Raw genomic sequence first — 12667 nt, 5'->3', positions numbered from 1 at the left:
CTAAAAGCCTAGTGAAATTACATCTCAGCCCCTTGTGACCAAACAAAAAAACAGAAGCCATTTTTATGAATATAGCCCTAGTAAATCGTCTGAGTCGTCTGAGATGTTGGAAGTCGTCTGGACGACTGAAGTGTAAGTCGTCTGGTACCGGTTTATTTTAAAAATAATTTATAAATCTTGTAAAAAAATATTTTGATGCGTGAAAAATAAAAATCAAGTAATTATAAACAGTTTTAAGTGATATAAATTAAGATATGATAAAATTGATTTGTTTTGAAGATAGATTAGTGGAAGTAGTGAATCATGAAATACTTTGGTTTAGGAGTTTGGCAAACATATGTTGTAGTATTGTATGTTTTGTTAGGGTTAGATTTTGGAAAACTAAAATGTTTTTTTCAAAAATTATTTTTCACTTATATGTGTTTATTTATGTGTATAGTAAACACTTTTCAAGTTTGATTTGATTTTATGAAGTCTTTAATTAGATAATTAAGACTTCATAAAATCAAATCAAACTTGAAAAGTGTTTACTATACACATAAATAAACACATATAGGTGAAAACTAATTTTTGAAAAAAACATTTTAGTTTTCCAAAATCTAACCCTAACAATACATACAATACTACAACATATGTTTGCCAAACTCCTAAACCAAAGTATTTCATGATTCACTACTTCCACTCATCTATCTTCAAAACAAATCAATTTTATCATATCTTAATTTATATCACTTAAAACTGTTTATAATTACTTGATTTTTATTTTTCACGCATCAAAATATTTTTTTACAAGATTTATAAATTATTTTTAAAATAAACTGGTACCAGACGACTTACACGTCAGTCGTCCAGACGACTTCCAACATCTCAGACGACTCAGACGATTTACTGGGGCTATATTCGTAAAAATGGCTTCTGTTTTTTTGTTTGGTCACAAGGGGTTGAGCTGTACTTTCACTAGGCTTTTATGTTAGTTTTGCATTTGATTCAAGTTTGGGTATAGGTTTGGGATTAAAATCAAGTTGTGGGTTAGTTTTGGCAAAAACCCCAAAATAGTTTTGCATTTTTGGCGAAAAATATTATTTGACGGGTTTTGCAGTTTTGACAAGAAAGTGTGGTTTTGTGACTTTTACGAGGAAATGCATTTTTACGTTTTTGACAAAAAATGTGATTTCACAGTTTTGACCGGAAAATGTAATTTAACGGTTTTAGCGTGAAAATGTGATCATCTTCTCTACACAACACAACAACAAGGAGAAAAATAAAATAAAAATAAAACACAAATCACCTCAATGAACATGAAAATTTATAATCTTAAATTTGTTTTATACATTTTTTCCTTGGGAGACTGAGGTCAATGAAATGATTAAACCAAGATTAACATGCTTTCTCTGCACAATACAATACAACACAACAACAAGGAGAAAAATAAAATAAAAATAAAACACAAATCACCTCAATGAACTTGAAAATTTATAATCTTAAATTTGTTTTATACATTTTTTTCCTTGGGAGACTGAGGTCAATGAAATGATTAAACCAAGATTATCATGCTTTAATTACATGACTAATTAACATTAAATCACAAATCAGAAACTCTGGTGAGGAATTGAAGTTGCCTAAGGAGAGGACTGAGAGTCTCCATGAGCTTCTCACAAGGATGATTATGAACACCTTCGTAGGTTGTTACGACGACTTTTGGATCTTTTGCCAATCTCTGCACTTGTTTCTTCACGTTGCATGTATGGTAGGTGCATCTATAATAGCTTCTGCAATATTTTTGTTGTTGCCAAAACCAATGAATAATGAATCAATCCATATATGATACTGTATTAATGAAGCTATTGGGCTAGTTTAATGAAGCTATGTTAAATCTTATACAACAAAATTCTTATGATCACGAGGTTTTATTTGCGATAATTTCAGAAACCAGATCCATGTAATATTGGGTATTGATTATGTAAATGTTTTAGAAAAATAGATTAAGTACATCCATTTTTAATTCTAAGAACTAATTCCTCAGTTAAAATTTGGGTTAATTTCGATATGCATAACAATTATCTAAACTACAGACTTAATTAGGCCAGACGAACAGCAACAACCAAATCATGTTTGTCCCATTATCACGGATTCATCGACACATTTGGCATTTTTTAATTAAAAGTTAAAAGAAACTAACATTTAACTATTTGGGTTAATGATATGTCGCCGAAACATTTTGGATAAGTTACAACATGTAAGTATGTGTCGACTAAAAATACGAACCAAAATAAATGTTGTTAGCTACAACGAAACAAACAGACCAATATGAATCTTATTATATTTTGTTATGGTTAAGAATATGACATAATGATCCTAATATGGGATATGACATATTTACTTGACAAGGTGTTTTGGTTATCTATATATGTACCAATTTTCTTTTGGATTATTTAATATAAGAACCGGTTTGGATAAACCAATCCGAAATAAACACCCTAGTTTCAAAGACACGAGCAATAACGTAAAGCAACGGGACTAACACAATATGGCTTCGATCGTTATAGGTTGTTAAACTAATGTTTCCAACCAAGATATACACGTGACCAAGAGAGAGTGCGTGTGTGACTGTGTGTGTGTCAAATTCTACTTCAAGGATATCAAATATATTGTTTTTTGAAAGCTAATTAAGCCAATACCAAAATCTATTATATTAAAATAAAAGTTATGACTTTTTTCATGTGTGATATTTTAAAATAGACCGTCCATTAATTTTTTTAATTAAATCCCCTATATATTATTTAAGAAATATTACAACTTCTTTTTGTAGCCACATGTCATCACTATGATGATTCTTAGAATCATTAAAAAAATATGTTGGTCCATCTAATTATATAATAAGTTTTTTATTAAACTAACAATAAATTCATTATTAATGTACTTTATTATTTCCTTAAATAAAATTTACGGAATTGCCTAATATGACTAAAATATATATGGTAATTAATTATTTTGAATAATAAATATTTGATAAAAATAGTATATTTTCTATCATATTTGTTTAATTTTAAACTATTAAATAAATTAAACAACCACAATAATCATATAATAAAATTTTAGCTTTTTCCGTATATGTTATATTTTGAATTTTTAAAAATGACTATAAATTACTAAAAATGTCAAAAGTCTCACATTCAAATTTTGTGATCTATGGTTTAAAATTTAATTATTAAGATTAATATATATATATATAAATTAAACAAATATGATAAATATAAACCATATAAAATACATAAATATTTTAGTTTCAAAATTTACTTTGAACAATTTTTTTTGATAAAAATTTTGAACGTACATTGACAACTTATTTTTTTTTAAATTATAAATGACTAAAACTATTAATACCACAATGAAAATTTTGTTATCAGTAGTAATTTTAAAAAAATGTCTATAAAATATACAAATGATCAAAAAAACTATATGAGTAGAAATCATAATTTAATAGACATTAATATTAAAAATATACTAAAATATACTATGTATGTTAGTATCATTTAAATTTAATTACATATCCTATCAAATATAAAAAAAAAATATTCTTTGGATTAATAAAATTGATTTATATGTTCGCACCAATTTTATTATATATTTAATAGTTACTGACTTTTAATGATTCAATATATATATATATATGTTATTTCATAACATGTAAAAATATTTAATACATAAAATAATTTTTATGTATAATGTTCATTCCGCGATGCGCGGATCTTAACCTAGTGAATTTGTATTCTTTAAGCCTCATATTAATTGCATTAGAAATCTCTTTATATTCACCAAAAGAATCAAGGTCGTTACATATGCAATTAACTTTTAAAATTTAACCATCAATATACTTGATTATAAATAGATATCTATTCTTTATTTTACTAAAGACTAATATTACACAAAAACAATATAAACTCATAATATGTAGCGGACATATTGATTATACACTGCAATAAGTATTTTCAAGATTATGTCTTTCACTCGTACCTACGTGACAACTAAATATAATCACTAAAATATTGATTAAAATCATTCGGTTAAATACCAAAATAATTAGGTTGATGTTTTGAATTTATTAGACCTATACAAACTGTGCGTTCGTGGTGAAGTAATCTTTATTTCATTACTTTGATCTGTGATGATATTAATTTGATCTAGGTTAATAACATTTCGTACAGTTTCAAATCTAACAAATTTTTAAAATACTTCAGTTTCTGTTTATTTAGTTAATAATTATCTGAAACATTATAAACAATATATATATATATATATTTTTTAAATATAATAACCTAGATATAAGTTAATCAATTATATTATATTATCAAACATAAAAAGTAAAAATAATACCCCGGATCGAGATTTAGTATTGTTTAATAGACGTTACTAATGTATCTTTCTAGCATTTAAATTGAACACCTTTCGTCAAAAAACGACATTATTAATGTATTAGATGTAACTAATTAAAGAAGAACCTGGGATGAGCATTGTTTTTGACAGATTTCTGACCATATTTTCGCCACCTATAACCATCATCAAGAACATCATCATCACTTCTCGTATGAAACGCAATCCTCTGCATCGCCGATGATATCTTCCCTTTCCCTTTACTATTCTTATTATGATCACTTAATCCTCCAATCTCCACCGCGTCTCCTCCTTCACCATGTTGAAAATTCTCTGGCTGAGCAGGCATATGAAAACTGGCCGGAGAACAAGATGAAGATGGCCCCATATCGCTGGAAAACATTAGGGAAGGATCCATCATCATTAATGTTTTATCAAAGGAAGAAAAGGGGTTGTTTTCGCCTTCTTCAAGTGTTAACGTCGGGTTTGTGTCGTCGACCCCTTCCATTGTATGAAGCTTTCTCTATCTAGATCTCTCTCTCACACACACACGCTATATGTAGGTTTATTTATGTATATATTTGGGGATATCAAGATGAAGAAGAATGAGAAGACGAGAAAGGTTATAAAGATATTCGTAGGGAAGAAAGAAGAAGAATGAGTAAAAGGGTATATAACATTAAGGCCAACGATATTCACCTAACTTTTTGTTCAACTGCTTTAGAGTTTCCTCCTTAATTTTCCTAGCTATATATATTTTCTTCTCCTTAAGAATGTTTCTGATCAATATTATTATCTAGATTCGTATATCACCCTACTTAAAGTGTATGTAATACGCTAAATTAATTTATTTGAAACCTAAAAGTTTATAGGGACCCCAAGTTTATATCTGTTTTAAGAAAAGAGAAAAAAAGAACAGATGATAATTTTGACAACGATGGTATATATTCCATATATTATACTATATCAATTTTTTATTTATTATGGCGATAATAAGACATATATAATGATAATTTAAAGTTGTAACCTTGTGTGAACTATACTGTATATACCCACATGCCCATGTCTCATATATGCCAATCAAATACATCTATCATATTAGCTAGTGGTCAAAGTTTCTACTTTCTAGAAATGTTTTCCCATGACCAAGGGAATGTTTGGTATTGGCTTAATTAGCTTATCAATTTACATTTAACAGGTAAAATAGCAGTGCAATTTCATTTAAATATGTGCGGGTGATTATAGTATAAGATAGTTTGGTTGGGGAAAATTCCTTAAAAATACACGGATTAATTTTCATTTGCTATTAAAATACACAGCCTATTTTGGATCTCCGTTTAACACATGAACTAATTTGTGTTGCCTATTAAACACACAAACTTTTGAAATTCGCAGATTTTACACATCGTTTTAGAAGGCGTTAACTATATTTAACGGAAGTAACGATGGCGTTAGTGTTTAATTAACACGTGTTTAAATTTGAAAATAAAATTTCTTAAAAATACACAAACTATTTTTCATTTGCTAATAAAATACACTAACTATATTTGAATCCCCGTTTAAAGCACAAACTAGTTTTTGTTTTTCATTAAATACACAAACTTTTCCTATTTGGCAAATGGTGAAAGTCCATGGTTTGTTGTATTTATCGTTAAAATGACTTTTTATTAACAATCTCATAGCTTAGCTTAAACGTCTCATAAACGCTCAGGTTTAATTAACGATTAATAAAGCGTTGGGACTCACTTGTTTATTATTATTTCGTTTTGTTTTGTTATTTAGCACAAGGATGTTGAGCTGCTACCTTAATACGTTGGTGGAGGTTGACAATTAATTAACTTTGTGGTTGAGAGAGCAAGTATTGGAATCAGCTGGTAGCTTTGATTTTGAACTTCTTACTTGAGAAATGGATCGGTGTGAATAATGAATCAATCCACAAGGAGTATGGATAAGTTAAAACATAAGTATGTGTCGACTAAAAATACGAACCAAAATAAATGTTGTTAGCTACAACGAAACAAACAGACCAATATGAATCTTATAATATTTTGTTATGGCTAAGAATGTGACATAATGATCCTAATATGGGATATGACATATTTACTTGACAAGGTGTTTTGGTTATCTATATATGTACCAATTTTCTTTTGGATTATTTAATATAAGAACCAGTTTGGATAAACCAATCCAAAATAACACCCTAGTTTCAAAGACACGAAATTCGCAGATTTTACCCATCGTTTTAGAAGGCGTTAACTATATTTAACGGAAGTGACGACGGCGTTAGTGTTTAATTAACACGTGTTTAAATTTTGAAAATAAAATTTCTTAAAAATACACAAACTATTTTTCATTTGCTAATAAAATACACTAACTATTTTTGGATCCCCGTTTAATGCACAAGCTAATTTTTGTTTTTCATTAAATACACAAACTTTTGAAATTTGCAGATTTTACACATCGATTTAGACGATGTCAACTATATTTAACAGAAGTAAAGACAATGTTTTAATCAAACAAGTGGTTTAACTGTGAAAAGTATGCTCACCCTCAGCAATTGAAATTAATTTGATTTAGTTTCAATTAGAGTTTGGCACTCTAATCTGTTCCAACCTCTTTTATTCGCAAAACTATGTTCTTTTTCTTCTTCTTTACTTTGATTTCTCTTATATCGATTCGAAGTGGAGTCGATTTCCATGTTGTGAAAAAGGACGAAGAAAACTACGTAATTTTAAACGAGTTTCTGGTTTTGGAATTAGTTTAGTATTATGCATTTCTAATTCTTGTTCTTCGCTTTGATAGTAGTGATAATGATTCAAAGTTAATTAACACTATGATAAATAAGTTTAGTGTTATGAATTAGGTTTTACATATATTCTTTCTACTATGATAAAAAACTTTTGAAATTTCACCCAAAAAAATTTACATTATGGAAGCGTAATGGAGAAGAAAACTAACAATATAATCTATCGGAGGATTATTAAGGAATTTTTTCTTCACAGTTTAACCACATGCTCAATTAAACACTAAAATTGTCTTCACTTCTGCTAAACATAGTTGACATCGTCTAAATCGATAGTAAAATTTGAAAATTTTAAAAGTTTGTGTATTTATTAGAAAACAAAAATTATTTTGTGTATTAAACGGGGATCCAAAATAGTGTATTTTATTAGCAATTAAAAATAGTTTATGTATTTTAAAGAATTTTCTTTTCATAATTTAAACACTAACGCCGTCGTCACTTCCGTTAAATATAGTTAACGCCGTCTAAAATGATGTGTAAAATCTGTGAATCTCAAAAGTTTGTGTATTTAATAGGCAACGAAAATTAGTTCGTGTATTGAACGGGTATCCAAAATAGTTCGTGTAATGAAAATTAATCCGTATATTTTTAAAGAATTTTTTTTTTTGGTAGATTCCACCGAGTCATAAGTGCATATAAGAAACTTGACATTATTTTTGAACAGCATATACATAAATTCGTTTTTGCAATTCTTAAACTTCGCTCATCCACACCGCACAAACTTAGTTAAATATGATGATAATTGAAATATATAGTTTTTATATGAAACGAGTACAAAACATGATCCTGAGATGAATCGCTTAAATTGTTCGGCATTAAATAGAGTTAAAACGAACTTAAATTATTGTGGTTGTAGTAGTTAAGAATCTCGCTTGACCGGTCGAATAAATCTAAATAAAAATTAAAGCAATGCAAACTCATGCACGCACGTAGAAGCTTCAGGTTGTAAACTATTTATTCTATTAGCCTACATAAATAAATACATATATCTTTTTTTTAAGGCATTCAATTTTTTTAACGTTGATTTATTATGATATTACAATTAGAAAAAGATTATATAGACGATTCGACAACCGATAATACTACCTGACTTATGAAGATCTACGCCTAATTGCATCATTCGTGCCGTCCAATGAAGATCTACGCCTGACCGGATTTATTTGCATCATGTTAAAGATATCTTGTAAGTTTTTCTTCCGTAGTCTGCATAATTGTCTAATAAATCGCTTTTGCCGAGAATTGAAACATAGACCTCCTCAAATGTGCAATCTGCAAGAAATTATTTAAAAGGCATTCAATTTAAATATATCATAAGACTTCAAGGTTTTATAGTAGGATAAAGTTTGCATGAACATATTCGCAAGAGGCGGATCCACCTAGCAAAATGAAAAGTCACATAACATATGTTTAATTTATTTCCTGTCCTCATCCTTATTGTATCACAATGGAATTTTAATTCCAAATGTAGACAGTCAAAACCTAATTATCTCACTTTTGGTTACGGTTCTAGAGCTTTGTATCTCTTGTCAGCCAATAGTCGAGTATCATAGACGGTTGTTAACCGCTCTCAATTCTCATCAGTTGGATATTTCAACATTAGTTGTAAATTTTACCTCAATGTGTTCTTTCGAACACGAACTCTAGGATTTCAAGTAAAAATTTCTTTGAATGTCTTCTCTACCTTTTGTCACTCCTATTAATTTTTATATTATAATATTTTGCATTTATCATCTTACCGTCAACTGTATCTCTGGTTATATTCACTTAAAACCATTAGATCTTTAATTTAATATAAAATTTTGATGTTAAAATTATTTCTTTTTTAAAAAATGTGATTTTTCTGGTTGAATTTTTGCTACATAATGTAGATAGAGTTTGTTATAATCAAGTCTACTCAATCAGCTAAGTGTAGACTTCAATTTAGTCTACAAACGCAGACTGGCAAATAAGTCTACTACTTAGGTTATTGTTTGCGATTTAAAAAAAATTGAAGGTTATTTTTGTATTCGAAATCATTTACCGAGTATACTGCACAATAAATCTATAAAATAAAATGAAGACAATTTTTTTTTCCCGAAAACAGTAAAAATATTACAACTAGTAAAACAAATCATTATCACAACACATAATCTCAAATGACCATTAACTAAATAATGATTAAGCAGAATAAAGGCTTTGATTATAAGTTATCTGAACAAAAGTTGCAAAGTTGTATTAGTTATACATGTTCTAGTTGTACCAGTTATACTAAGTATATGCGTTTTGGCTTAGTTATATTAGTTATATATGCTTTAATTGTACTAGTTATACTCGTTTTAGTTGTACAATTAATATGTTAAGGTCTTCTTTGTCGTGAATTTGTACATTGAAGATGAAATTCGATTTCAAATATGAGAAAATGGATGGATCGATTTGGGATAAGAACAAAAACAGTCAGACTGTTTAGAGAATTTATTTTTAATTTTGATTTGGGTTACAAGATGAAGAAATGATTTGTTGATAGACAAATAAAAAATTTGGATTTAGGTTTTTAGGGTGGATAAACCAGGTCGAATTTCAGGTGAGCGGATTGGATCTGTAAGTAAATTTAAGTTGATTGGTTAAATTATCTTTTTACACATTTAATATATTAAATTTAATCTTAAAGAAAAATAATTTTTTTATACTAATACTAAAAGAGTTATTCTTGGGTTCACCCCCTAAGGTGAACATCTAGGTTCACCAGCCAATAGAATTTCGTTATTTCATATTCGATATGTTTTAAAAACAAAATATTGTCAAGTTATATTATGTTTTAAAATAAAAAAAAGTATAATAATAATAATAATAATAATAATAGTGATTACAAAATTGTTTTTTTTAAATATTTTTAATGCCGTCAGCAAAATATTAAACCCTAAATCCTAAATCTTAAACCTTAAACCCTTGAGTAAACCCTAAACCCTTGGATAAATCAAAAACTCTAAATCAAAAACACTAAACACCAAAAAACTAAACCCTAAACCCTAAATCCTAAACCGTAAACCCTTGAGTGTTTTAGTGTTTAGTGTTTTTGATTTAGAGTTTAGGATTTATCCAAGGATTTAGGATTGACCCAAGGATTTAGGGTTTACCCAAAGGTTTAGAAATTGGGAGTTAGGGTTTACTGTTTTGATGACGACGTTAAAAAAATTTTTTTTAAAAAAGTTTTTTTGTAATTACTACTATTTTTTATTTATTTTTTTACTTTTTTATTTAAAAACCATAATATAACTTGACAATATTTTGTTTCTTTTTTCAAAAGATATCGAATATGAAATAAGAAAATCCTATTGCTTGGTGAACCCAAGAATAAGTAATACTAAAAGGGGATGTCTACGTCAACAATTAATTTGAGCCAATCAGATTCTAAATATATGCCGTGTCAACACGACTTAATTCTTCCCTGCAAATTTGTCGATCGAAATCCCAGTTGAAACAAATCATCTGCTCATCCGTTACAGTTTCTCTATCTCCTTTTTCAGTTCTATTCACAATTCTCTTTATTTTAGCTATAAAAAATCTCAGACAATGAAAGATAAAGGTGGCTGCTCGGCTCCTAGATCAAAATTGAAAATACTCGCCATTAATCAGCCATCCAACTACCATACTGAACAATACTATAAAAATTTATTGTTTAAAAATGGTTATGATTAGGGTGGAAAAATAAACAGAATCCAAAAAAAAAACAGAACTGAACCTAGCTTGATAAAACTGAATTTGAACCAAATCGAATCCGATAGAAATATCGAATGGGAACTTATTTTATGATATTTTTGGTTATGAGTTTATCTTAATCCAAACCCAAATAAATATCCAACAAAATCTGAAATTTTCAAAGTTTCCAGAAAAATCTTCATGCCATACTCGAACTTAATCTTGAATAAATACACTGAGATTTTATTGAGTACCTAAGATAAATAATTAACTCAAATACTTAGTTTAATATATTTTGGTATGTGGTGCTTTTTCTTTATATATATATATATATATATATATATTTTTTTTTTTTTTTTCTTCCTTCTTAGATATAGTTGAGTTTATCGGGTTTGATGTGTTTTCGCTTCGGTTTTATCTGATATGATGTGTTTGCATATATCTTTTGAGTTTTTTTTCCTCTAATTTCATTATCTATAGTCTAAAATTTCACTTGTAAAAAATTACACTAGAACCAAAAATAATTGTGACAAGAACATTTCAAATTTATCATTTCAATTTTTTATTTATTTCTGGTCTTTGGTCACAAGATCCTTATTTAGTTTTCAGATTTAACTAAATACAAATCAGTATTTTGGAATTGAAAACCCAATTAAGATCCAAACTCAAAATTATATTGGGTTCAACCGGGTTTTGAAAATGTTACTAAACCTGAACCAAATCCGTCTAAACGAATCGAATCCAAACCAATCCAATGAAAATATAAGAGGGCCATATCAGATCTTTTCATGGTGTTTGGGGCCAAATCAGAATTTGATCCCGCTGAACATGGTTCTTTTGTTTAATACTCTCTACTGTCGTCATTGATCTCATTCTTCTCTCTTTTTGGGCCCGTCTATCATCATCATCTCTCAATAATTTTAGTGTTTGTACATCCACAGCTTTTCAATTGTTTTCTTCTATTTTGTTTTTGTTTTGCTCAAGTATTAAAAATTAAAACAAAGAAATAATAAAAATTAGATGTGAGTATCTCAAAAAAAAAAAATTAAAAGAAATTCTTATTATTATTATTTTTACTAAAAATTACATCAAAAGAAAAAAAAAACACAAATTTATTTGATTTGGAATGAAACATTGCATGAAAAATAAAATACAAGAGAACCGGTAAAAGGCTGAACATGTTTTAAAACACATGGTGGAAGGAAACGCTAAAGTCAATGTCTTTCGACAATATCAATTTCGCTGAAACATGAATAGGCTGTAAACCGATAGACATAGGTTTGTCAGCACTTCCGAAAGCAAACTTGTAAAATCCGTCTCCAGATTTCTGGATGGTGAAGGTACTGTCATTGCTTGACTTGGATCCAGTCATGACTACTTCTTTGAGTGGCGATGAGCTATTTGCGACTCTCCAGTACCCGGACACATTGCATAAAGGATGCACGAACCTGATGTTAAGCTCTGTTGATACACGTACCACATCTGATGATGATGATGATAATACAAATTGAATTTGGTTGCGTTTGGAAATATCATCTTCCCCAAACAGCATTAACACATTCTGAGGGCATTTCATGCCTTTCCTTGTCAACTTTCCGTACTGGCTAATGAATGCTCCTCCTTTCGGAATAGTATGGACAACGGCGTGATAATTATATCTGGCCTTGAGAGGTAACCCCAGATAATCAAGCACAGCTTCGTTCTCACCTGCGACTATTGCAACGAGCAAGAAAAATATCATCAATCGTAATATTGTGATTTTACCATCTGTTTTCATCTTGTTTTTTTATTCTTCTAATTTCGGGATATATATCATAT

At 28.7% G+C, this 12667-nt stretch overlaps 2 protein-coding genes across 2 annotated transcripts; both read right to left on the bottom strand.

The window, feature by feature from the left end:
- Positions 1–1459: 1459 nt before the first annotated feature.
- On the bottom strand, positions 1460–5127 carry LOC106316883 (probable WRKY transcription factor 56). Its single transcript, XM_013754752.1, has 2 exons — positions 4500–5127; positions 1460–1769 (listed from the first exon to the last, which is right to left on the bottom strand). Exons 1-2 carry the CDS (start codon positions 4877–4879, stop codon positions 1583–1585), a joined length of 567 nt encoding a protein of 188 aa, XP_013610206.1. The 5' UTR covers positions 4880–5127; the 3' UTR covers positions 1460–1582.
- Positions 5128–12032: 6905 nt separating this feature from the next.
- On the bottom strand, positions 12033–12590 carry LOC106314293 (21 kDa seed protein-like). The gene has a single exon (XM_013752192.1). The coding sequence runs from the start codon at positions 12588–12590 to the stop codon at positions 12033–12035; it is 558 nt and encodes a 185-aa protein (XP_013607646.1).
- Between the last annotated feature and the right edge of the window lie 77 nt (positions 12591–12667).

Source organism: Brassica oleracea, chromosome C9 (assembly GCF_000695525.1).
Source record: "Brassica oleracea var. oleracea cultivar TO1000 chromosome C9, BOL, whole genome shotgun sequence".
NCBI classification, from domain to species: domain Eukaryota; kingdom Viridiplantae; phylum Streptophyta; class Magnoliopsida; order Brassicales; family Brassicaceae; genus Brassica; species Brassica oleracea.
Note: the sequence above shows the minus strand (reverse complement) of the source record. Positions and strands in the feature narration are given on the sequence as shown.